Below are 25,891 nucleotides of genomic sequence, written 5' to 3' on the forward strand. Positions count from 1 at the left end.
CATCAATAGAGATAAATCTCAGCGTTGCGATATTCAGCAAACTTTTATAGATTTCTCCCCGTTATAATCTTAATATTTAAAATTACTTAAATAAATATACTTATTTAACTAACATTTTACCCTTCACTCAAATAACGAAAAACTAAAACATCCATGTGAATATCACATCGGACGATCGACCTAATCGGACAGATCTCTTATTCAAATAGGGACTCATTTGATAAATTGTAAAGTTAAATATTTCATATGACAAATTTACAAACTATAGGGACCGTATGAAAATACTAAAAGCAGATTGATTGCCTTCTTTCTGGATCAAAATTTCCTCTCTCCCAGTCCCAGACAAAATCCCAAAAATCCTCTCTTTTCCTCTCAAACACTCCCGCTCATAAATTCCAATCCCCTCTCCACTCAGATCCACACAGCTTCTTCTGCTATGAACTTTCTCTTTGTTAGAAATTAGTCTTTTTTCTTTCTTAATCTTCCAAAATGTATGGAAAAGCAATTGTCTCACTAGCATTCATAATCCTTCTCTTAATCTCTTTCTCCCTCTTCATCGGCACTGTTGATATCAGATCATACTTTTTTGCATCACCAGATGGAGCCCACAACTTACCCTGTACGCCCACCCACACGCAATCCTCTCCTTCTGTTCCTCTCAAAGTGTACATGTATGATCTTCCACGTCGATTCAACATCGGAATGATGCAGTGGAAGAAGGGGGGTGGAGATGACACGCCGGTGAGGACAGCGGAGGAGTTGCCGCGGTGGCCGGTGAATGTGGGGGTGAGGAAGCAACATAGTGTGGAGTATTGGCTAATGGCTTCGCTTTTGGGAAGTGGTGGAGAGGGAGAGGAGAGGGAGGCTGTTAGGGTTTTGGATCCTGAGATTGCGGAAGCGTATTTTGTGCCGTTTTTTAGTTCGTTGAGTTTTAATACTCATGGGCGTAACATGACTGATCCTGAAACAGAAAAGGATCGGCAATTGCAGGTGATTTTGGATTCATTTTTTAGCTCAAGTTTTGAGCTTTCTGTGTTTAATTTGGAGAATTTTGATTTTTCTTGGGGACTGAATTTTGATGGGTTTTAAAAAATTTCGGGTTTAGAATTGTTTGCAGTTGAAAAGGTGAGATTTCTAGCTTAATAAACTATGGCATTCTGTTTTTTAGCCTTTTTAGGACAAAGGGTAATTGGCTTAGAATTTTGATTCCAAAAAGAAAAAAGAATTTGTAGAGAGTAATATATTGATTCATGATTGGAGGATGTTTTTTTTTCCAAGGCGGTTTTGTTTCGATCGGATATGAAATCAGCTCAATGCACTAATATTGCGGTTTGTTTTTGTTTAATAGAGTTAACTTTTTTTAGCTTCTTTAGTGACTGGAGTTTAATGAGGGTGATATAGAAATGGAGGGTATAACTGAATAATTCTGTTGAATCAGGGAGTTTTATGTGTTAGGGGATTGAGTTTTCTTGCTGATGTTGATATAGGGAAGCAGTTATGAACACCTCACTAGTTGTAGATCTTTATAAGCTGGTACTGGACTGATAATCAGATATTCTCCAGTCAATTCACACTAGATTCTAGAAGTAGAGAATCTTTTGGAGTTAAGTTCAGTTTCAGAGTATCTAACTTGTTGTATCCTGCCATTACGCAATATCGCTATCTATTTACTGAGTTCCAATATATTTTTGCTTGAGATCTAGTTGCTTAAGGTTGACTGTATGATTCTTCTGGTTTTAGGTTGATTTAATAGACTTTTTGCAAAAGTCAAAGTACTGGCAGAGGTCTGGAGGCAGAGACCATGTGATTCCAATGACACATCCAAATGCTTTTAGATTTCTCCGACAACTGGTGAATGCGTCCATTCTTATTGTTGCAGACTTTGGCCGCTACCCTAAATCCTTGTCAACTCTAAGTAAAGATGTTGTGTCGCCGTATGTACACAATGTGGATTCCTTTAAAGATGATGACCTATTGGACCCATTTGAATCTCGAAAGACACTTCTTTTCTTCAGGGGGAATACAGTCAGGAAAGATGTATGTGTGCTGCTCTTGGTGATGTCAATCTCATTTAAAACATCTGGTTTGATGTCAAGGTGATTTTTAATGGACCTGTTGTGTTGCAGAAAGGAAAAGTTCGTGCCAAACTTGAAAAGATATTGGCTGGTTATGATGATGTTCGGTATGAACGAAGCTCGCCTACAGCTGAAGCAATACAAGCGGTGAGTAGTGAGTGATGGGGGTTGCCAAAATTGACGTTGTCATTGCATGCTGAGTTTCTTCCAATTTTTTATTAAATGACCTTAACATTAGGATCTGACAAGTACCTTTTCCTATCCCATTAAAATATGGTGCATTTGACATTACGATATGATGTGCTTTTGCAACTAATTTTCATCAAAGGCAATCCACTCTTTAAATTGAATGCCATGCCATGTTTTATTATGTTTAATACTCCCTGCCATTTAATGAACGGAATCTTCCCATGCATACTGGGCATTGAAAATGCAAGATCATTCTTTATGATCTCATGTAGAGAGAGAATGCCATCAGTGTGCCGGGTTGGTTTTCCAAAGAGGATAACCCTAAGTCAATTAATGTGTTTTCCAAATAAATTTACATAATTTTTATGTCTCATCTCTTTTCCTTTCTTTCCTGAATATCAGTCAACTCAAGGGATGCGGTCATCGAAGTTCTGCCTGCATCCTGCAGGAGACACTCCTTCCTCTTGCCGGCTTTTCGATGCTATTGTTAGCCACTGTGTTCCGGTCATTGTGAGTGATCTAATTGAGCTCCCTTATGAAGATGAAATTGACTACAGCCAATTCTCAATTTTCTTCTCTATAAACGAGGCTATTCAGCCAGATTACTTGGTTAATCAGCTCCGGAGATTTCCAAAGGACAGGTGGATTGAAATGTGGAGGCAGCTCAAGAAGATCTCTCATCACTTTGAATTCCAATACCCCCCAGTGAAGGAAGATGCAGTCAACTTGCTATGGAGGCAGGTTAAGAACAAGCTTCCAGGAGCCCAACTTGCTGTCCATAGAAATCACAGATTGAAAGTCCCAGACTGGTGGCAGCGGAGAAGATGATTCTGTTCTGGAGGTTTCATAATGGACACTGTACATTCATGATTTTTTTTACATCATACACAATGATAACCCATTGAGGGAATAATCTGAGGTAGTTACAATCACCATCTGTCATCTACCTTTATAGAGAAATTACTATATGTTCACACTTACTCATCAGCGTCAGATCAAAGAAGATTCTCTTTTGAAAAAGAGATGTGTAGTGATGCATCATTGCCTGTCTAATATTCTTTTGTTCATTCCCAGCAGTTCAGTAGTGAGTTCTGAGAAATAACTTTCAAATGTAGACGTCCAGAATTTAGCAAAGAACTAATTCCACGCTGTTGTATTTGTTTCTCTCGATCTTTGTAGTCTATTTGATGGAAAGTGATTAAACCTTCCATCCATCAAAGAAGTTATCTGGCAAAAAATGGTGTTCTTTGTTCTTTTCAGTTTTCGTTCTTTTTTGTCCGGATTTCTTATTACTGTCAAGGGAGAGAGTTGCTTCGTTCTGTCTGCATGTGTAGTCAAGTTTAAACCGGAACCTTGAACCGTTTTATCAACCGATCCTTGATGTGAAGCACGCTTCTGATCAAGGTACAGGAATATTAGAATGCCCAGGACAGGGACGGTAGCAGGGCAGATTTTTTTATCTTGCGGCGGTTTTTAGTTGCATAAAAAATTTGGAGATCAAGGTTGTGGTCCTGCCTATCATTCAATCTACGTTATTTCTTCAAGGTTTTTTTTTTTTTTTTTTTTGTCTTGTATGAAGTGTAAGGAATTTTCTAAGAGAACAAAAAAAAAGGAAAAGGGAAGCAAAGAAAACAAAAGAAATATCCGACCTGCCGGATTCGAACCAGCGACCTAAGGATAACAGCTACCACTACAGTCCTCCGCTCTACCAACTGAGCTAAGGTCGGTTTGTAGACTCTCTTTACCATATATAATATATAATCTAATGCTCCGTTCATCCGTCACTTTGTGCATAAATTATGATATGCTAATCATAATTGCTGCTTTTATTTCCATGCGACTCAAGGGGATTTGATTGGGTACTCTTTGTGGATGGTGTATTTTGCTTTGTTGGAGGAGTTTTGACTTTTGGTGGATGATGAATGAACGTGGAGCATTAAGGAATCGACCAAACTATTAACTATGGGGCGTCATTTGAGGGCACTACAAGTATTTTTTTATTATTATTTATTAATATAAGTGTTCGAATCAATTTACATACATCTTAACTAATCTCACAGATTCTAAAATTAATAATTATATAAATTTTCAGTAATCCTAAAAAAACTCAAACTTATAATTATTAAAAAACAAGCTCAAAATTTAATCAGTTAAATTACCCATAAGAATTCACTACACGAAACATTACTCGTAGGGGTGATAGCTTGTAAGAGCAAAAGGGAAATCAAGATAACTTCTTGTCCAAGGAATCCAATTAGACGAAATGACTTGGAATAAATAAACTTCATGGGCTTGCATGTCGTTTAAGATACTAATAAATTACATGGGTAGTCTACAATTGAAAAGAAAGCACGGACGTCAAGAGGAAAGATATACTTTAATCTTTCGCGTGTAGACCCAGCATAACCCCCAGGTTCTGAGATCTAATTTCTCATGCAATGAAATTATTGCTGAAATGGCCATGGCATAATCAAATAGCAGCCATGACCCTCCACCAAAAAATAGGTTTTAAGTTCAAACCTCATTGTCCTAAATCTAGACGACAAATTTGTGACCGAAGTGCAATGGAGGAAAAAAAAAAAAAAACAGTGTGGTACGTAGATATTTGTTTTGGATTGTTGCTGCTCTGAAATGACAAAGACACCCGTAGATTATCCACCTACCATGAGATTTAACAGTAGGTGAAGGGTATATCAGTCATCATGGTATAAAGACAACTTAGCTTATCCACTCCAAATTTCCCCAAATCAAATCCACGTCAGCTGGAAAGAGAAATCAGAAATTGAAATTGAAAATTAAGTATAAGTCTTAAAAGCACGAGTTTTTGGTCGCGCAGGAATCCATTGTTTATCCTTTTATATATTATTTTTATATTATAGTAGACGGGTTATGTAAAAAAATTTATTTTTTTAATTTGATTCTCAAAAAAAATATTTAGAAATTTAATACTAATTAAAAATTAATTACTCTTGATTTATTATGAGATGATGAAGTCGAAACAAAAGAACCAAAATAAAATAAGTAGCATGAGATAGATTTTGTCAAATGATGCACTCTAGTTCTTGAATTTATAAATTCATGCAAATTATATAATTTTAGTATCTTAATGTTTTTGTAATTTAATTTTGGTACAAAAATTTATTTATGTTATTTTTTAGTCACTGATTGAGAGAGAGAGATTTTTGAATTCCGGTGTTGGAGAGAAAAAGGTGTCGTTAGCACCGATTTAAGTCACTAAAATGAACAATATTTTTTTCAAATGGTTCCATTTGATAAAGGGAGTTTATATCAAGTTTTTTTTACCTTTAAGGTTCATGAAAAAACAGATTTGAGCTCGGGTTGATTTTTTATTTTGGTTTGATTTTGATTTTGATTTTTGAGGTGGTTTTTTGGGGTTTTTCGAGACCATAAATAGATTTATCATAGTTTTTATAGTTTTTATAGGTGTTTTGGATCAAATATAAGATGAAAAACAGGTTTTTAGGTTAAAAAATATTACCTTGATTTTCAGCTGCTATAATGGCTGAAATCTGGACAAAACAGAAGACGTGCAGTCTGATTTTTTTTAAGAAAATATGGGGTGGGTTATCCACCCCAATTGCAAACAAAAAAATAAGGGCCCAACAGCATATGACATTTGCTCCTTTTTATTTTTTAAAATTAATGTTTTTAATGGTTTTTTTCTCTAATTTGTTTTAATTTATATTTAAATTAGTTCTCATTTTCTCTTTCATTTTGATTTGAGAATCACTTTTAAATGATGGTTATTTTTTAGTCACGCATTTAAATTTAAAGCTGATTTATCTATATATATATATTTTTATCTTTTGTATGAATGGACATTATTTTTTCAAATAATAAAATTTAATTTTTAGATAATATTTCTAATATACACAGTTTTGCATGATGTTATTTTCTCATTTTATTTTATTTGATCAAAATAATTTGTGTTTCTATTTCTATTATCGTTTACTTGAATAAAAAAAATTATTTAAATAAAAAAATTTAGCAAATATAATTAGGTAAATATTATTTTTTGAAATTAAATATCTTGATTTACACTTATCTCTTTATTTTTCAAGTTTTATTTTTAGGTATTGTCAATGACTTTTTATTTATTCATTCGTATATATAATTCTTGATTTACTTGATTACATGGATCATAGATTTTTTTATTTAAATTTAAATCTTTTAAATTACATAAATGTATTAAAAAAATCTATATACATATATTTATAAAAATAAAAATATTTAATCGTAGCAAATCGCTGACTAATAAAAACCTAGAGGAGGAAGCTCACAAAGCAAGAAAAGAATAAAAGGGTACACATGTTTACCTAGCCATTAAAGTTAAAATTTAAGGTCAGATTAAAGATAATTTGCTTTATTAGATTTAAGGATTTAGTCAAAGTTGATCGAGATTAATCATTTTTTAGGAAAATGGATTTTCTCTTTTAATAGAAAGATTATTATATTATCATTACCGTACCAAAAGTCAATAATTATCAAAACCGACGTTCTCCTAATTTCCTCCCCCCTCCCCTCCCTCCTCCTCCTCCTCCTCCTCCTCCCCCCTCTAAAAGAAACACTTTAGATTCAGCTTTAAAATACCCAATGCGTTGATAAATAACCTGCAACAAGGTATTGCCCAGCCTTTTCTCTCTTTCCCGGTGTAATTCTTTTTGGGGATTTTCATTTATTTCTGCTCAAGATTACCTTTTATACTATATTAAAAAAAAAAAGACTGGCTAAATGCATGCTATCTTAAATTTAGAAAATGTTTCCGAGTTCCGAAAATGATTTTGAGCTCGTGGGATTTGCTTTTGCAACTTCTGTGTCTGTGTTCTTATAATCTGTTTGGATTGTTTCACATTTTGAGCATGTTTTGTTATGCATATACCAACAAGAAAACAGGAAGAGCAGTGTAAAAGTAGATAAACTGTGGCTGATATGATGAGCAAAAGAAGGTCGGCTTAAGAATGTGAAATTTAGTTGATTTAACGACCCAGTTCTTGAAATCTGTTCTTGTGTGAAATTTTTTTTTGTTGGACTTGTAGAATGAGGAATTGCATAGTAGCATGGTGGGATTTTTTTTTCCAGAGAATTTGGATCACAACCTGGTGAATTGTGCAAGAGGAAGTGTGGTCTTTTTTTGGATTTTCTTGGTGACTTGGTGGGGATGTGAAGAAGTAAATGCATGTCTTTGATGGTTCTGTTCTGTGGGTTTGTTTTTGGAAAAGTTCATACTCTGCAACAGATCTGAGTTTGTGTTGACTTTATTGATTGTAGAGAATAAAATTTTGCCGTAAATTTAGATGAAAAAAACATTTTTTTTGTTGATCACTCTAATGATGTCTGACAAAAAAATGATTACTGGGAGACTTTTATTTTTCCTCGTTTTATAGCTCATATGCCTTTGGTTTATTTATTACTTTACATGTTATGTGTCTTAAAGGAAGCTTGTGTTAGAAAGAAAGATTAATACTGATAGGACATTAAATACTGGCAGGACCAAGGCATCTGCTTTTCTAGGGTGGAACTTCTGTTGTCATTAACATAAATGGACTCTGAAAGTTTTGGTGATTAATTTACCGAAGATTTTACATAGATTTTCAGAAGCAAGGTAAATATGATTAATGTTGAAGTTGGCTATGGTTTTATATTTGGTCCAGCGAGAAGAATGTGGTTCTTTTTTTCAAAGTGTGTCACTATTGTATTCAAGTGACGTTCTGACTCATATTTCCTTATTCTTACCTTTCCTTTTGATTTGTCAATCACACAGAAGAGCTATTTTATGCCAAGAAGTTGTTGTAGAAGCCTTGCTTCATTCCAAATAGCTATATCTTTTGATAAATCCCTGAAGGAACTTGTTAAAAAGGACTACTAGTCAGCAGTTAATGTGTTACTGCCGAAGGGAATGAGTATTCAGTTTAGAGCAAATGGAGGTAAATTCTGTAAGCTCCCACTCCAATGAGAAGCGATCATCAGAGCATTCCACATCCACCAATGGAGAACATATGAACACAGAAAAAGAGAAGAGTACATCTGTATTTGTTAATCATGGTGAGTCTCTTGCCTTGGTCACGAATGCCAGCAATTTCTCTAAATCTGTCCTCCCTTTTGGGATTTCTTTAAAGCAACTCACTTGGTGATTGTGCATTACAGCGATTTTTCTAGTCTTACATCTGCTGGTTTTTAGGGTCTTAATTTTTTAATTAGACGTGTTCTTAGAGATTTCTTTTGCTATATAAAAGATACACCTAATTCCAATTGAAGTTTCATGCTTTATAAGGAGAAGAGGACAAAAGAAGTGTATTATTCTACCATTGACATCACTGGAATAATCTGAATAAACGTCATTGATAATGTTCTGTACAAAATAATGCCTGGAAACTTTTGACTTTTTTTAAGTGTTGCTTCACATGGGTTTCTAAGTCATCCATTGAAGTCGGAGTTTCAAATAGTAAATACTTCTTTGGTTTTGCTTTTGTGATTGTTATGCATCTTTCTTTCCTTGTGCAAATCCCAGTAGCGAGCCTTTGTCTATTCATATTCATTCTTTTCTGTTTCTTTCAACGTGTAATTTTCTTTTCCATGAGTATAACGTGTCCAAATGCACTGTTTAGCTGCAATTGCATGGCACGAGAGCAGAAGAAAGTGGACAGGAAATCAATCTCGTCAGCCACAGAGAACGACCAAGGACCCAATTATAAGGTAATTGTCTGTAAAGCTTCTTGAGTGCTATGAGCTCTATTTCTGTGGTCCATGGTTTGTACCATCTATAAGCCTGGAACCTCCCTACTCTGAATAATTTGTATTTCGTGTTTTCAGGGTGCATATAGTAAATCTTGCCTCAGCAATTAATGAGGAAAAAATAAGAACGTTATTGCACTTCCTGATGGCAGACACTGAAAGTTTTGGAGAGTGAAATGAATTGTTGAACTGCATTTCACTGCCTGCTGCATTCAGCCAAGAATAAATGCATGTGTCATCATGTAATTAAGTAGGGACCAGGGGCTATTCTTGTCCTTCCAAAACCTATGCGTAAAGAAATCAGAAATACACCATTGACACCTCCAAGAGAATATTCGTGCTTCCTAAGTAGGACTGACAGAAATACACCATTGACAGAAATTTAGGACTGACAGAATTTTTTTTTTAAGTGGCTTCATAAGTAGGACTTACAGAAATACACCATTGACACCTCCAAGAGAATGTTCGTGCTTCCTGCTTCCTATTTAGTTTGTGTATTACGTGGTTCATGATATCATATCATTGTTTCTGTCATTATTTTTGCCCATACACGCTGTGGTAACGTCTTCCTAGTTTGTTCATGTATTATGATGGTTCATGACAATTGACATGATTATATTGGTTATTAATCTTCATTTGTAATTACTCGTATTAGTGGTCTTGAGTCCTGACCTTGTTATGGTCCCACCTAAGAGGGAGCCAAGACGAGAGTTTAAGAAAATACAATCTTTTGAGCATTTTTGCATGACATGGTGCTTTTAAGATTCAAGCATGCATCCTTGGAGCCAATCGTGTTGATAGATGAAACATAACAGGAGAACTTTTCTTTGCAGCTGGTCAACAACCTATGAAGATTTGCTTTCTACTCAGGAGCCCTTCTCTGAGCCAATTCCTTTATCTGTAAGCTCTCTTCTGACAACCATTCTCACATTAAGTGAATTTTATGGTTTATTGGTTTTGAATCTTCTTTAGTGGTAGTGTGCATGAGCATGCGCTTGAAAGGTCACGGTTAAAGATTTTGGACTGGTGACTCTTTCTGATCTTTCAGAACGTTCCACCTCTAGTTTTCGTCTTAATTTCCTGTGCAGTTGTTGATCTCGGTTCAACTGATTGTTGAATTTTGCAGGAGATGGTAGATTTTTTAGTTGATATTTGGCATGATGAAGGCCTCTTTGATTAAATAATCAATGACAATGTTTTAATTCTAGCGCAATGGAGACTAATAGAAGGTCAAGCATACAGGAATTTCTGACAGCCTGAAAATGCAGCCTGATTTCTTGTAATTGATTCTTCCATGTAGAATATGATATGGAAAGGCTTCAATGTACCTGAAATTAATTCCTATTGGACTAGTCAGGGTTTTTTTTCCCAGCTTATCCTCACGGGGATTACAGATCCCAGATGTAATTTTACTTTCATTTGTAACAAACAACTTGTGTATTTATTCACTATGAAAACTATACTTCTTGGTAGCATTATCATCAGATACAGAATGATGCGCATCTTTGGTAGTCTGGCATTTCTATCCAATTTTCTTATGATGCTATGTAAAATTGTTTCCGGTGTGTTAGAAAGTATTGTTACGGTTGTTTTTTAAAGTGTTTTTTATTTATAAATATATTAAAATAATATTTGTTTATTTTTAAAAAATTATTTTTGATATTAATACATCAAAATGATTTAAAAACACCAAAAAAAATATTAATTTGAAGTAAAGAAAAAAATAAAAAAAAAATTAATTTTTTTAAAAGTATTTCTAAAATGTAAAAATAAATATGACTTTAATATAATAATTGTGGTTTTATTTGTTATATTTAATATAATATAATCGAGATAGAAAAAAACATGGAGTACAAAAAATCAAGACAGTAACCAAATAAGTTTTGTTTTGTATTTTTATCTTTTTAATTAAATAAGTTTTTTTATTTTTATTATTTCAAAATAATAACTAATGTTATCTATAAAATTAATTGATAAAAGTATTTAATATTATCAATTGATTTAAAAAATATTTCAAATTTTGCTGGTTTTTTAATTCATTAAGTAGAAACAAAATTTATATTTGATTCTCAAAGAAATTCAAATTTTCTACAGTAAGACGAATAAGTACCAACCTATTCTATTATTTACCTCATGTTTGAATCCAGAGAATGAGAAAGTTTGGAGAAAGAAATCTTTGTGAATATACTAATTCATAAAGAAAATGATTTGTCGAAACTGAATTAATAAAATATTTGATTTTTATTTATTGAAGGCTCTGAAAAATAAAAATAAAAATATATAGAAAAGAAATTTGCCCATTCACTTCCTTGTTAAGAAAAGGAAGAAAATCCATCTTCAAGAAGAAAGATAGAGGGAAGCTCTCTTCCAAAAAAGGCAACGCGGTTTATGGTACGACGTGTCGTTTTCCAGCTCTCTAACGACACCACGATTAATGTTGAAACACCTTACACGCTGACTGAACCGGAAACAAAAGGAAACAGAAAAGAAAAACACTCCCGGAGAACAAACACCAAAAAGAAAATTCAGCTTCGATCCTAAGCTATTATTCATAGACGGAGACTGATTGTGCTCCTGTTAAAGTTGAGGGCTTGAGAGAGAGGGATGGATAAATTCAAGAGCATGTTAAAACCGAAACCAAACCCACAACAGCAATTGAGGGATTGGCAGAGAAAACTACGTCAAGAGTGCCGTAACATTGAGCGGCAAATCAGAGGCAAGTTTCCAACTTTTCACTTTTTTTTCTATTGTGGGTTTTTTACAATTCTGAGTTTGGATTGATGGTTTGGTTTGTTTAGTGTGTTTGTAGTGAATCTGGGCTGAAAAAAATCGTGGGTTTATTGTGTCTTTAGATTTTAAAGGAGAAAGATTTCATCTTGGTTGATGGGAATTGTGGGTTTTGGGTTTTCTGAATCCTGAAGCTTGGATTGCTGGGTTTGTTGCATTTTGTATGGTGATGGCGACTTTGGGCTAAAAAACTTGGGGTTTTGTTATGGTTTTAGATGTGCAGAGAGAGGAGAAAAGTGTACATAAGGCAATTAAGGAGGCTGCCAAGAGAAATGACATGGGCTCAGCTAAGGTAAATTATCAAACTTCAGAGTTGATTTTACTCAATTTTTTATGAAATTGGTGCTGAATAAGATAAAATGAAAGATCTGTAATCTCGTGATTGTGAACTTGGAAAATCATTGAGGATTTTTAGGACATTCATGCATGATGGACTTAGATAGCTTGATTTTGTTGATCAGCATTTGTTCTAGAATCCCAGCTTCTCTGTGAGCTACCGAAACTAAAACTGCTAGTTGCTTTATGTGCTTGATCATGTGCATGGATCAATGATCCTGCTCTAGGGGATTTTAGATGTCTCTTTTGGTAGTTATGCTTCAAATTCTTCTATGTATCATAATAACTGAACTGGCAAAACTTTTTTAACTTTGAAGTGGAGCTTAGAGCTAGAAAGCCATGTGGATAATGTTGAAATCAATTCAAGTTTAGGTTGAAAGTTGAAACTAGTAATGTACTCAGACTTATCCTGCAAGTATGTTGAACTGAAAAAAAAAAAACCTCAGTAGTAGCTTATGTGCCTGCCTTTGGGTGAATCCTGGCTGAGCCATGAAAGATGCTAATTTCATGTCTTTTGTATGGCTTGCTGTATCATATTTTACATGCTCGTGAGTCTCCCTTTCCATCTATTATATTTCAGGCACTTGCAAAGGAGATTGTGATGTCGAGAAAAGCTGTGAACCGTCTTTATGAAAATAAGGCCCAACTGAATTCAATATCAATGCACCTCGGAGAAAGTGTTGGTAGGATTTTTTACTTGGCATGCATTTAAATTACTTAGTTTTAAGAATTTTTTCACCTGAAAGTCCTTTTATGAGAATGCTCTTTCCAAAGATATGGGAAAAGGTATGAAATAAGTTTCAAACTTCAACATTTTTATGGCAAGGAAAAATAGGTAAACCCTTGTTTTATTGTTGGACTTTGCCAAATTTCCATGGAAGCTTATTTTGCATTACAGATTTGATGTGGCAAGAGAGTCTTTAGTCATATGTCCATATTGGTCAGTTTTTGTCACTCTACTTCTGTGATCATGCTGCTATATTCTTGGTTGCTTGCATTTTACTTTCAAATTAATGGCTTGAACTATCTGAAATAATTTTTGTTTTAAAAAAAAATTAATATTCTTCCGTTTCATTGAGACTATTTCTTGAGGATTCACATGTTGGGTTTGATTCTCAGCAATTGCCCGTACTGTGGGTCATTTATCTAAAAGTGCTGAAGTCATGAAACTTGTCAATAACCTTATGAAAGCTCCAGAAATGGCTGCCACAATGCAAGAATTCAGCAGGGAAATGACAAAGGTTTGTTTCATCATTTCTTGAATTGTTTCAATGAAAAACCAACTAGTTTCACATTCTGTTTAACAGCTCATCAAAAATTCTACTAACATGCTGAGCCCATGATGGGATCTAATTAATGTTTGCAATCTTTTTTCTGAATTTTTTTCCCCTCATTTTTGTAGTAAAAAAAAGTCCCATGTGATCTCCAGCAGAAATTATGACTAAGAAACTTTGCTCCTATGAAAATACAATTATTTGTCTTATGTAAACTGTAATTGCAAATTAATTTATGTAGTTTGGGAATCCTAGCAAATTAACTGAGCTCAAAGTTTATAATGTGGGAATGTAGAATGTTTTTCTAAGGATCCGTTCACCTATTTATCAAATAGGCTTGATGTTTGTTAGAGTGAGAGCGTTGGATGCAGTAGGTTCATAATGTCCACTAACAATGACATGTTTCAGGCTTTGAGCAACGTTTTATATTTACTTCTTCACCTATATTTTACGTTCTTGGCTTTTGGTTTGCACTTTGTAGGCTGGCGTTATTGAAGAAATGGTAACTGACGCTGTTGATTCAGCACTGGATTCTGAAGACATCGAAGAGGAAATTGAAGAAGAAGTTGATAAGGTCCTAACAGAAATAGCTGGTGAGACAGCTGCTCAGCTTCCTGAAGCTGTCAGAAAGGAAAGAGTAAGGGTACCTGCCCAAGAAGCAAGCACCTCACATGAAGTACGATTAACTTCGATCTAATTTTTTGCATACTTGGTTTGAGGAAGGTTGGACCTAACCTCACTGCAATGTTCACAGGAAGAAGCTATTGCAGAGGGTGTAGATGACGAGGAAGAACTAGAAGAGCTAAGGGCTCGGCTAGCCAAAGTCAGATCTTAGTTCGATGCATGCTTATTCACTGCATTTCCCTCGGTGTTTATTGAAGAAAAATGAATGAGATTAGAGGCCATTGACCTAGTTACCATAATTTTTGCAGAAAATGTATTTCTGCACTTGTCATATCAGTTTGTATAACAGTACTCCCACTTTGATTTTACCTCTACCTAAAACCCCTGGTATTCCTCAGACACCATTTATGTGTCGTGTAATGTATCGATGCTTCTCCTGTAGTTCACACCCAAAAACACGCTACTGCATAACATCATGTAATGATCCAAAAATACTTGGGAGAACTAGCACTCCCTGATGTCTCATTTTTCTACTAGTCCGGCGTCGCATGAGTCCATACAAAATGGCGAGTCCAATAATCACTCAACCAGGTCTTCTTCGGACCGCTTGGAAAGACTCTATGGTGTGTAGTTTAGTCACTTGCCCTCTAATGGCTTCTTTCACAAGTCACCATGCGACGGCAAATAAGTGGAAAAATTTCAAGTATGCTGCTCTAATTTCCCAAGACCGTTGCTGGGCTCTATCGTCTCTATCTGCGTACATTCATATATCGTACAAGTAATACCTGGGCAATTGCCATTATCCTTATTTACTGTTCTTTTGTTTCTGATTTAATTATTAAAAAGAACTTGAAAAAAAAAGGCAAGTCAGGAAATTTCATGGTGATTAAGTTATAACAAGGAGAGAGAAAAACATTAAAAAGGAGAAGCATGAAAGAGGGAATTACAAAAATAATTTTTGAGTATGTACAAATATTTTTCTGTTTTTTATGGGATTAAATATAATCTTTCCATGTTTATTTAGTAATACTTTAAAACACACGAGAAAATATCTTTCTCAACATCATTGTTCATAAAAAAACAAATTACAATGAACTAGTTTTTTAGTCTTTATTTTTATTGCATCATTATAGCTTCAAATTGATGACTAATTAAAATATATTTATTAAGGAATGGTAAGATTAAAAAACAATGAACTAAAAAAAAACATGGTAAAAAAAGAAGATTTTGCTAAAATTACAGCTAAACGTACACTTTAATCCTCTAGCTTTTTAGATTATAAGCTTTTAATCCTTAATAATCTATGAAATTCAATTTTGGTTTCAAACTTTATTTTTCTTATTTTTTTGTCTCTATTTTGAGAGAGGAGAGAGAGAGTGGCTGAGTTCTAATGGTAGAAAGAGAAAGTCCCAGTTGAAATCGATTCCAACCACGAAAACCTAGTGATTTTGGCTTCAACATGTTTCTTTTTGTGAGTAAAGTTTATATAAGATGTTTTTTTTCTTTTAAACTTACCTGAAATGGTGGATCTGAACCCGAAAATAATTTTAGTTTCAGGTTGATTGTGGGTTTTGAAGATAATGTTTTGGTTGTTAGAGGTTATAAATATATTTTACATGGTGTTTAGGGTGTTTTATGGTTTTTTCAAGTGAAAATATGGTTTAAAAAGGGTTTCTTAGTTTGAAATATACTAACCTGATTTTCAAATCATTAAGGGGTGGTTGTCCTTTAAAAAGAAAAAAAAAAATAAGACCCTGGCACATGAGCTACTCTAAACCTGCATGTCTGGGTTTTTTATGGAGGCCTGGGAGCGTTGGGCTTTTCTACCGCGAGAGACTAAGCTCTTCTTTTAATATATTACAATTGCATTTGTTTTTTAATTTTTCTTTCATGTTTTTTATATAATTTTATCACTTAACCTTGCAAAAGGTTTTAGCCAAAAATAGCTTTACTCACACCGGTTTCATGTTCTTTCCATCAAAATATCTCTCTTTTTCCTTATTTTCCCCTCTTTTTTTGCCTTTGAAACTGTCACCACCGCCCTTCCACTTCTATATTCCATCCCACTTTCTTCAATTTCAATATTAATCTATACAATTAAAAAAAATCAATTAAAAAAATAAAAATATGTAAATTATATTAACCTATCAAACTCATGACCCCGTTCATGAAACTAGAACAACCCGATAAAAAATAAGTTCAATGTTGAAGTACTCATGGTCCGGGTCATGAAACTGATATAACATCTTAAAAGAAAAATAAAAAAGACTTGATTTAACCAGAGTTAAAATGTTAAATTTGTGACCTTAATCGCAAGACTAAGATATTATAATGAAAACAAATAAAAACATATTATGAAGCTTAATTCTCAACTAATCCAATGTTAAATGATAAAATTAAAAAAAAACAACTAAATAAAAGACACAAAAAACAACCCGAGTTAACCCGTTAAACACTATTTTCGAGTCATTAGATCATGATAATCTAATGAAAGGTAAATAAAACAAGTCATGAAGTTTAATTCTCAATCAAATCAATATTAAAGAATGAAATTAAAAAAAATTAAAAAAATAAAAATCTAAGCCAACCGAGTTAACCCATCAAATTTAAAATTTATTTCACAAGAGTGTGGTAACTAAATAGAAAAAATATAATATTAAATAATAAAATTAAAAAAAAAACAAAATACTATTCTAATAAATAATAATTTAAGAAAACTCCCGACCCCCTCCTTTTCAAGTTTATAGTTAATTTTTTAGAACGTAATCTTGCAAAAGGTTTTAGCCAAAAATAGCTTTACTCACACCAGTTTCATGTTCTTTCCTTCAAAATATCTCTCCTTTTCCTTTATTTATTTATTTATTATTATTTGCCTTTGAAACCGTCACCACCGCCCTTCCGCATCAAAATATTCCATTCCACTTTCTTCCATTACAAGCATAACTTAGATTGTTGCACCCAAAATGAATCGTCACCACTCACAGATTTGACTTTTAAAGTTCCAACAAATCAACGATCATGATCTCCCATCTAAAAGAACTTGATCAGTGTACATTGGGACCCACATTTCTTAGTCAAGAAGAAGACAAGAACCATATGTTTTCTGGCGAAAAGAAAACTGAAAAAAGAAATAAATAGCAATGTCTTTATCCATCTGCTTTTTCATTGTTCATGTTTCTGTCAAAGGAGGTTACGCTCATATCTTCAATAATCTATTTACGAAGATACTTTCCAGGGTTTTTTTTTTTTTAAATGTATTTATCCAAAATTTTCTTTATTTACGAGTGCTATAAATTTAAGACATTAAATGTGGAGTTGAAAATAATAAGTCAGGTATTGTATTTATTTATAACTCCTTACAAGTATTTGGTAATGTGTTAATGATTATTTTTTAAGGTGTTTTTTACTTGGAAATACATTAAAATATATAAATATTTTTTATTTTTAAAAAATTATTTTTATATCAACACATCAAAACAATAATAAAAATATAAAAAATTATTTTTAAAAAATACAATCTCAACCACATTACTAAAGACTATATTACTTGGACTTCTGCAGAACTTTTCCATGATTTTCATCCATTATTTTAGCATGGTTCTAAATTTAGTTGAGATTTTTTTATAACATAACCTTGCAAAAGGTTTTAGCCAAAAATAGCTTTACTCACACCAGTCTCATGTTCTTTCCATCAAAATATCTCTCTTTTTCCTTTTTCTTTCTTTTTTATTTGCCTTTGAAACTGTCACCACCGCCATTCCACTTCTATATTCCATCACACTTTCTTTCGTTTCAATATTAATCTATAAATATTTTTAAAAATTAATTAAAAAAATAAATAAATTATGTTAACATGTTAAATTCATGATACAGGTCATGAGACTAAAACAACCCAATAAAAAGCAAGTTTAATGTTGAAATACTCGTGACTCGAGTCATGAAACTGATATAACATCTTAAAAAGAAATAAAAAAAAACTTAATTTAACCATGGTTAAAATACCAAAACTAATGACCTTAATTGCAAGACTAAGATATTCTAATAAAAAGCAAATAAAAACATATTATAAAACTCAATTCTCAACCGATCCAGTATTAAATGATAAAATTTTTAAAAAAATCAATTAAATAAAAGATACAAAAAACAACTTGAGTTAGCCCGTTAAACACTATTCTCGGGTTATGAGATCATGATAACCTAGTGAAAGGTAAATAAAACAAATCGTAAAGTTTAATTCTCAATTAAATCAATATTAAATGATGAAATAAAAAAATAAAAAACTGAGCCAACTGGGTTAACCTATCAAACCAGGTTAATCCATCAAATCTGAAATTCATATTACAAAAGTTAGATAACTAAAAAACAAATATTAAATAATAAAATTGAAAAGAAAAACAAAACCTCATTCCAATAAATAATAGTCTGTGAAAACTCCCTACCCCCTCTTTTCTAAGTTTATAGTTAATTTTTTAGAACGTAATCAAGGTTGTTAAAATCGTGACTTAACTCGTAAAATCTTATGATTTTACAAGTTAACATGTATCTAACATGTTAAATCGGACTAAAAATTCGAAACCAGTAAAATCAGACTTAACTCGTGCAAAATCGATAAAATCGATAAACTCGATCCGATTTTACGAGTTTACTAAATTTATGATACGAACTAAGTCAGGTCCAAATTTGGCATTACAATGTCAACTGACTAGTTTTCCGATATTGGACATATCTTTCAAACCATTTATTAGATAAAACTGAAATTTTACAGTGAAATATTAGATACATGAAAATATATTGTGGTAAATTTTCAGGTCAAGTGAAGTTAGGAAACATAATATTTTAGAGGGTCAAATTTAGTAAACTAATATTGTTAAATATGTCAAACAACACCTTCATGTACTTCTTGAGACATATTTAGAGCTATCGGTGGAATTTTACTTCGAATAAAGTTAAGATAGAAACTAAACATCTGAAACTTTCTAACTATATATCATAGGTCCAATAATTCATCAAAACGAGAGAGAACGATATGTTTAAAATCAGGAGAGAATGACATGTTTGAAATCATGATTCAAACTTGCCAAGAATATACAAAAATTGAAGATTCAGTCTACATGGAAGAATTTTAACATAAAGACTTTTTTATTATTCTATTTTATTTATTTATTTAGTTTTAAATAATTATTTTTAATTTAAATTTTTTATAGCGCATTAGACATTGTTTAAAGGTTTATTTCATTATTGAATTCATGTTAGTTAATTACTAATTTAAACTCATTAGCTTGCAATCCAAAATGGGTCTATCAAAATTTATTGTGATGAAAACAACCAGGTTGTCACTAGATTCATGTATGTTTCCTATCTTTTAGTGATTTTTCTGTATTGAGAAATTTTGTTCTAAGACTTTTTATTTCTCCATGTCATTAATTTATTAATTGATACTATTTATCTCTCTTATTTTATTTAGATCACTCATTGATTATAATATTATTGACTCATTTTATCAGATTTTAATGTTATTTAATTTATTTACTAGAATTATCAATGTATAATTAGTTTAAAAAAATTACTTATAATTTTATAATTTTACAATACAAGTTTATATTGTATTTTTGATGTCGTGTCAAAACAATATTTTAACAACCTTGAACGTAATCTTGCAAAAGATTTTAGCCAAACATAGCTTAACTCACACCAGTTTCATGTTCTTTCCATCAAAATACCTCTCGTTTTCCTTTATTTATTTATCATTATTTGCCTTTGAAACCGTCAGTTCCGTCACCACCGCCCTTCCATATTCCAGTCCACTTTCTTCCATTACAAGCATAACTTGGACTGTTGCACCCAAAATGAATCGTCACCATTCACAACTTTGACTTTTAAAGTTCTAATAAATCAACGATCATGATCTCCCATCTAAAAAGAACTTGATCAGTGTACATTGGGACCCGCATTTCTTAGTCAAAACTCCAGAAAGTCTCAGGCGTTTGGAACCTAACAAACCTTATTAAACCAAACCATCGAATTCTTTGCTAAATTCTTTTTTTTAAAGTAATTATTAAATTTCCATACATTCAACAGATCAACAAATAAAATTTCCAAAAAATGATTTCAGAAATATACCTATAGTTAAAAAATTAATTATTAAATTTCCAAAATAATTTTCTTACAGATAAGATAACACACACAATAGCTTCTTGTATAAACACACAATCAACTTGCGTGCACATTTGTAACAGTGGACCCCTTCTCGCGTAATCAAAAATCCCTTCATCTTCCCGCCCGCGATGTGAAGCAAAAACGACACCACATCATATCATCACCAACAAAAACAACGACACGTTGTCTCCCTCACGTTTCCTTTGCTTCCCATGTATAAAAAACACAAGATGAGAATTCATCTTAGTCCTTGTATTTCTTAAGATATTACACTTATATACCTGTAGTTAAAAATTTGTACAAACTCTAGATTCTCCAATTTGTTGGGTTATGCAAAAATATCATTGAATTTCTAACAACACAATGAAAGATTGTTTTCTCTATTTGTTCTAAGATAATTTCTAAGATAATTTATCTACGAACATGTAACTTGATTTATAGTATATAAAATAATATTATTTTATTCATCATTATTATTAGTCTAAATATGTATTTATTGAGAACATAAAACTAAACCGAATGAAACTAGTGTTTTGTATTGTAATTTAATTTATTTTAATATATTTTTTATTTAAAAAATATTAAATTAATGTTTGTAGGTGTTTTTTTGATATTCTAATGTGCTAATATTAAAAAAAATATATGAAAAAATTATTTTAATATATTTTTTATTGAAAAATATTTTTTAAAACTACCATGTATTGTATTACCAAACACACAATTAATTAAATAAAAATAAACAAGATTATTCCTTAAAAAAAAGATGCGATATGAATTTATATAATCACTGAACATTTTTTTTATATCTCATGTGTGTATCAATTACAAATACAACTAAATTTATTTAATTATTGGACCAAGTATTGCAACGAAAGGGAAACTTAAAGCACTTTTCCACATAAGATTTTAATTGAAAATTAAAGAGCTGTAAGGACTAAAAATAACTTCAACCTAAGCATTCTCAACCAACATTCCTTAAGATGTTAACCCCTAAAATAAGACTGGTAGTTATGCCACGTGTCCCTCTTCAAAACGATCTACAGTACTCTTCTTCTATATAAGGTTCTCACCTTTGTCTCCCACTCATTCTTCAAGAACCTCGAAAATGGAGAACCTTAATTTCATTTCTCTCCTTCTCCTCTCACTTATCGCGATATCTCACGCGAGTTTATCAGACAATGCTTATCTCAGTCTCGGGAAGTCAAATTTCCCGTCTGTGCAAGCAGAGAAGCTGATAAGGGAGCTGAATTTGTTTCCAAATTCAGAAGTCAACGTGATCGATGGTGGTGATGATGGTGTTAGTTTTATTGACCAAGCAGGGTATAATAAGAGGATTGTAGAGAGGAAATTTAGGTTTCCTAATGTAGTTGGTGATGAGGAAGAAAGCTTTACTGTTGATGATCTGGGAAATCATGCTGGTTATTACAAGATTGAGAATTCTCATGATGCTAGGTATTTGATTTTAAAAACCCTTGATTTTTTTGGCCTTGAGTTGAGTTTGGGGAGATGGGTTTTGTTGGCTTTTGTGTTTGCTTGTTTTGGTTTGGTCAAAGTTTTGATTTTTGGGTAAAGATTGGATTTTTGAGGTTGGAGATTAAGTGGATTGGTGATTTTTTTTGAGAATTTTTCGTGTGTGTGCCATTGAATGTTTGATTTTGTTGGAAGTTAAAAGAGTGGAATTTTCAGTTAGTTTGTTGGTTTCCAATTATTGATGCTGTAATGAATGTTTGATTAGGGTTTCATTTTATGTCAAGTATCATTTTTTTTTTCTAAAAAAGATTGGATGTTTGGAATTGAAGTTTGAATGGGTTGTTAAAAGATGATTTTTTTTTGAAGTTTGTTTGTTGGTTTCTAATTAGTGGTTACTAATTGGTGCGCTTGTGGTTTTGTAGGATGTTTTACTTTTTCTTTGAATCAAGGACCAGCAAGAAGGATCCTGTGGTCATTTGGTTGACTGGAGGACCAGGGTGTAGTAGTGAATTGGCTATGTTTTATGAAAATGGTCCATATACTATTGCAAATAACTTGTCGCTTGTGCGAAATAAGTACGGATGGGACAAGGTAAGGTGCCATTAAATCTTCTTCAGTTTATGCAATACTTAATTAATACTGGACTGTAATTTCTTTGTTCTTCCTTCATAAAAAATAAACAAATAAATGTTTTCCATAGTGTAGCAAATGTAAATTGTGAAATATCATATAATGTTATGCCAAATGGAGCAAATATCCAATTTTTTACCCAATGTTATTAAAAGTGTGTTTCGTATTGTGTATTATTTACAAATCCTGGCCCTTAATCAACCTAGAGTAGGAGTTGATAGCCAGATGTTGATATGTTCTGTACTTATCACGGGCATGCTGCTGTCGGCATTGAACCTGCAGGCTTTATGTGATTTCTTTGTTCCAACTCTTAAGCTAGCTGCTTGGCCAGTAGTTAGTTGTTTATTTGATTTAAGATCCTTGATTGCATTTTGTGAATATCTCCCAACAAAATACTTACACTTGCGCTTTAGAGTTATTTTCTTCATTTTGGCACACGGTTGCACTTTATGCACTGGAGTTCACTTTAACTTGGTTCTTAGTGCATTGGTGGTTTGTTTGTGATATTGTGTTAGCAGAAATACGAAGCACAAATTAAATAAGATGTGTTCTGGAAAAAAATGAAGGATCATTACTAGTGCTATTGAGTTTGGCTTTTGTTTCTCTATTCCTTTTCATTAATTTGGCAGGGAAAAACTGCAACTTCCCTGCTTGGTGACAACTGACAAGAGAATTAACATGTTGCTATGATGATTTTGCAGGTGTCAAACCTTCTATATGTTGACCAACCTACTGGGACTGGATACAGTTATAGTACTGATAGGCGTGACATCCGTCACAATGAAGAGGGAGTTAGTAATGATCTATATGACTTCTTACAGGTTAGTTATCCTGTATTTCCCTGTGATAAGAAATGAAATAGAGCATAATATTCTGGCATCCCCATGAACTTCTTATATATTAATTTCTCAGGAAAGAACTGTAATTGCTAAAGTTTTACTGTACTGAATGCTAGTCTTAGTTTGGGACACTGAAAACACATTATGTGAAACTTGAAAGGATTGGTGAATTGTTGTTTAGAAATGATTAAGATTTGTTAAAGCAACATATTGAAAGGGACTAAAGTGCATTCTTTGTATTGCACCAGGCCTTCTTCAAGGAGCATCCTGAATTGGCAAAGAATGACTTCTACATAACTGGAGAATCATATGCTGGCCACTATATTCCTGCTTTTGCAGCCCGAGTCCACAGAGGAAACAAAGCTAAAGAAGGAATTCATATAAACCTCAAGGTATATTAATGATTTTGTCTAATACTGACCTTTGATGGATCTGTTTTCTATATTTATTAATTGCAATAAAAATTTTGGAGCAGGGATTCGCCATTGGTAATGGGCTCACTGACCCTGCAATCCAGTATAAAGCATACACAGATTATGCGTTGGATATGGGAATAATTAAACAAGCTGAGCATGATCGCATCAGCAAGATAGTTCCAGTGTGTGAAATGGCAATAAAGCTTTGTGGTAATGTTTTATCTCAATTTACTCTAATTCCTCTAGGAGGTCATTTTCCTAGATTGTTTCATTGTTTTTAGATCCCATTTTTGTATCAATCAAATTTGTTTTTCAAATTTTTCTCCATGCATGAGGGTTTGACTTTTAGCTCCTGGTTCCTTGCTTGAACATGTGCTTTCTGTCTCAGGCACTGATGGTACAGTCTCTTGCATGGCCTCCTATTTAGTTTGCAGCACCATATTCAACAGCATTATATCAGTTGCTGGTAATATAAATGTAAGACCTCATAAACCCTCCTGTTGGAGTGTTCATGTACAAAATATTTTTTTTTCAATTTCCAATGTGCTCCCATTGATCATATCTCTCCTTGAAGGAATTCTTCTTTACATTGAATAAAATATGTCCTTGAAGAATTTGTATCAGATGCACTTTTGTAGACGTGAAAGTAATCTGCATACTGGATGCATGATGTGTGTAACAACCAACCAAAAATTGACAAGCATTGATATATTATCTCTGCAGTATTATGACATAAGAAAGAATTGCGAGGGGAGCCTCTGCTATGACTTCTCAAATATGGAGAAATTTCTGGGCCAGAAATCTGTTAAGGAGGCACTTGGTGTTGGGGATATAGACTTTGTTTCCTGTAGCCCTACAGTCTACCAGGCGATGCTGATGGACTGGATGAGAAATCTTGAAGTGGGCATTCCTGCTCTCCTTGAGGATGGAATCAAGTTGCTTGTGTATGCTGGAGAATATGATCTCATCTGCAACTGGCTTGGTAAGTAGTACCAACGATTAAGGTACAGCAAGTTTCACTTACTTATCATTTATCCAAGGCTGAGGGTAAATCTCACATGAGCAGGTAATTCAAGATGGGTTCATGCCATGGAATGGCCTGGTCAGAAGGCGTTTGTGGCATCTCCTGAAGTTCCTTTCGAAGTTAGTGGTTCTGAAGCTGGAGTACTGAAAAGTTATGGGCCTCTCGCATTCCTTAAGGTCTCTCTCCCTCTTTCTCTCAAAAAACAATAGCTTCCATTTTCTTTACCAAAAACCATAGCTTTCATTTTATGATGAGTGCTAATCTTGTTGCGCGATGCCTCTGCCAACAGGTCCATGATGCCGGGCACATGGTTCCCATGGACCAGCCCGAGGCTTCATTAGAGATGCTGAAGAGGTGGACTCGGGGCACATTGTCAGAAGCCACAGAGGAGCCCCAACAATTGGTTGCTGAGATTTGATTGCCTTTATCAAGCATTAATAAGAGTGACCGCAATATATGGTTTCCTTGGTTTTTCCTGTACCCTTGTAAATATTATTTTCTCACGGATCAAACAGAATCCTAGACAACGTGGTATCTTGGCTTTTGATTCTTTGAAGATTATGGACTGCTAGAATCGGAGTGTTTTATGGATGCATGCTTGTTTGTGTAGCAGCTATATCGTTTGTGATTTGTGCTGGAATCTTACATTGCACGTATTTATTCGAGGAATTTTAGCCATCTAACAACATGCTATCTGGGATGTCAGCGTGAGTTTCCAGCATTGGTCCACAACAAACCAGCTATAATTTCTTTACAGAGGCACACACTTTTGGGCCTTAGAACTGGTATTTTCAGAGTTTTGCTTTAGCCCAATACTGGGAGAACAAAGAATTTCAAGTTTTGCAGATTAACCCCTTTTACCAGAAGGACCCGTGTAGTTAATCGCAGTCCGACTCATTTCAGACTGGGTAAAAAACTAAGAAATGTTAGTAAAAATAGAATTGCATGATTATTGCCATCCTTTTGCATGAAAACCTAATTTTCAGGTAAGTTGATGAATATTAGGACAAAAACTGATCTCAGTACTGAACATTAAGGCATCTCCAAAGAAAAAAAACAATTTTTTTACCTTTTTTTTTTAAATTATTCTGTAGCTTCAAAAGGATAGCTAAATGAAGAGTCAAAATGATTTTTCTGCTGAATAAAAGTCATTCTTACATTTCTATTAAAAGAGTTAAAAACATAAAATAAATTTTTGAAAGATTTTTTTTTTCCAAAGGTTTTTATAAAAAAACTAAAAATATTAATATTAAATATATTAAAATACAAATGGATTGTTAAAATAAAATTTTAAAATTGGAGTGCGTATAAAGAAAAC

General features: G+C 33.1%; 4 protein-coding genes and 1 non-coding gene across 8 annotated transcripts; 4 read left to right on the forward strand and 1 right to left on the reverse strand.

The window, feature by feature from the left end:
* Nucleotides 1-312: 312 nt before the first annotated feature.
* Nucleotides 313-3,432, forward strand: LOC7494930 (probable arabinosyltransferase ARAD1). 2 transcript variants are annotated; one of them, XM_052455013.1, is made up of 5 exons: nt 313-990; nt 1,741-2,037; nt 2,127-2,222; nt 2,667-2,774; nt 2,862-3,432. In XM_052455013.1, exons 1-5 carry the CDS (start codon nt 490-492, stop codon nt 3,090-3,092), a joined length of 1,233 nt encoding a protein of 410 aa, XP_052310973.1. In that variant the 5' UTR covers nt 313-489; the 3' UTR covers nt 3,093-3,432. The 2 variants fall into 2 exon arrangements, with proteins under 2 accessions (XP_052310973.1, XP_002311068.4); XM_002311032.4 differs by having other exon boundaries at nt 314-990; nt 2,667-3,432.
* A 475-nt stretch (nt 3,433-3,907) lies between these two features.
* On the reverse strand, nt 3,908-3,991 carry TRNAY-GUA (transfer RNA tyrosine (anticodon GUA)). The gene is given in 2 exon segments: nt 3,908-3,943; nt 3,955-3,991. It is a non-coding gene; the product is annotated as a tRNA-Tyr (tRNA).
* A 2,724-nt stretch (nt 3,992-6,715) lies between these two features.
* Nucleotides 6,716-10,501, forward strand: LOC7494931 (uncharacterized). Of its 2 annotated transcripts, XM_024607371.2 has the most exons (6): nt 6,716-6,905; nt 7,774-7,887; nt 8,047-8,327; nt 8,891-8,978; nt 9,851-9,917; nt 10,144-10,501. In XM_024607371.2, exons 3-6 carry the CDS (start codon nt 8,204-8,206, stop codon nt 10,195-10,197), a joined length of 333 nt encoding a protein of 110 aa, XP_024463139.1. In that variant the 5' UTR covers nt 6,716-6,905; nt 7,774-7,887; nt 8,047-8,203; the 3' UTR covers nt 10,198-10,501. The 2 variants fall into 2 exon arrangements, with proteins under 2 accessions (XP_024463139.1, XP_002311069.1); XM_002311033.4 differs by lacking the exon at nt 7,774-7,887 and having other exon boundaries at nt 6,741-6,905.
* Nucleotides 10,502-11,356: 855 nt separating this feature from the next.
* On the forward strand, nt 11,357-14,574 carry LOC7494932 (vacuolar protein sorting-associated protein 24 homolog 1). 2 transcript variants are annotated; one of them, XM_002311034.3, is made up of 6 exons: nt 11,357-11,733; nt 12,020-12,096; nt 12,721-12,823; nt 13,260-13,381; nt 13,896-14,090; nt 14,169-14,574. In XM_002311034.3, the coding sequence occupies exons 1-6, from the start codon at nt 11,622-11,624 to the stop codon at nt 14,247-14,249; spliced, it is 690 nt and encodes a 229-aa protein (XP_002311070.1). In that variant the 5' UTR covers nt 11,357-11,621; the 3' UTR covers nt 14,250-14,574. The 2 variants fall into 2 exon arrangements, with proteins under 2 accessions (XP_002311070.1, XP_052310974.1); XM_052455014.1 differs by having other exon boundaries at nt 11,359-11,737; nt 12,032-12,096.
* A 6,693-nt stretch (nt 14,575-21,267) lies between these two features.
* On the forward strand, nt 21,268-25,182 carry LOC7494933 (serine carboxypeptidase-like). The gene is made up of 9 exons (XM_002311035.4): nt 21,268-21,646; nt 22,087-22,255; nt 22,996-23,115; nt 23,382-23,525; nt 23,609-23,759; nt 23,938-24,026; nt 24,273-24,531; nt 24,616-24,749; nt 24,863-25,182. Exons 1-9 carry the CDS (start codon nt 21,300-21,302, stop codon nt 24,989-24,991), a joined length of 1,542 nt encoding a protein of 513 aa, XP_002311071.3. The 5' UTR covers nt 21,268-21,299; the 3' UTR covers nt 24,992-25,182.
* The last annotated feature ends 709 nt before the right edge of the window (nt 25,183-25,891 follow it).

The sequence above is a fragment of the Populus trichocarpa genome, chromosome 8, assembly GCF_000002775.5.
Source record: "Populus trichocarpa isolate Nisqually-1 chromosome 8, P.trichocarpa_v4.1, whole genome shotgun sequence".
Taxonomy (NCBI): domain Eukaryota; kingdom Viridiplantae; phylum Streptophyta; class Magnoliopsida; order Malpighiales; family Salicaceae; genus Populus; species Populus trichocarpa.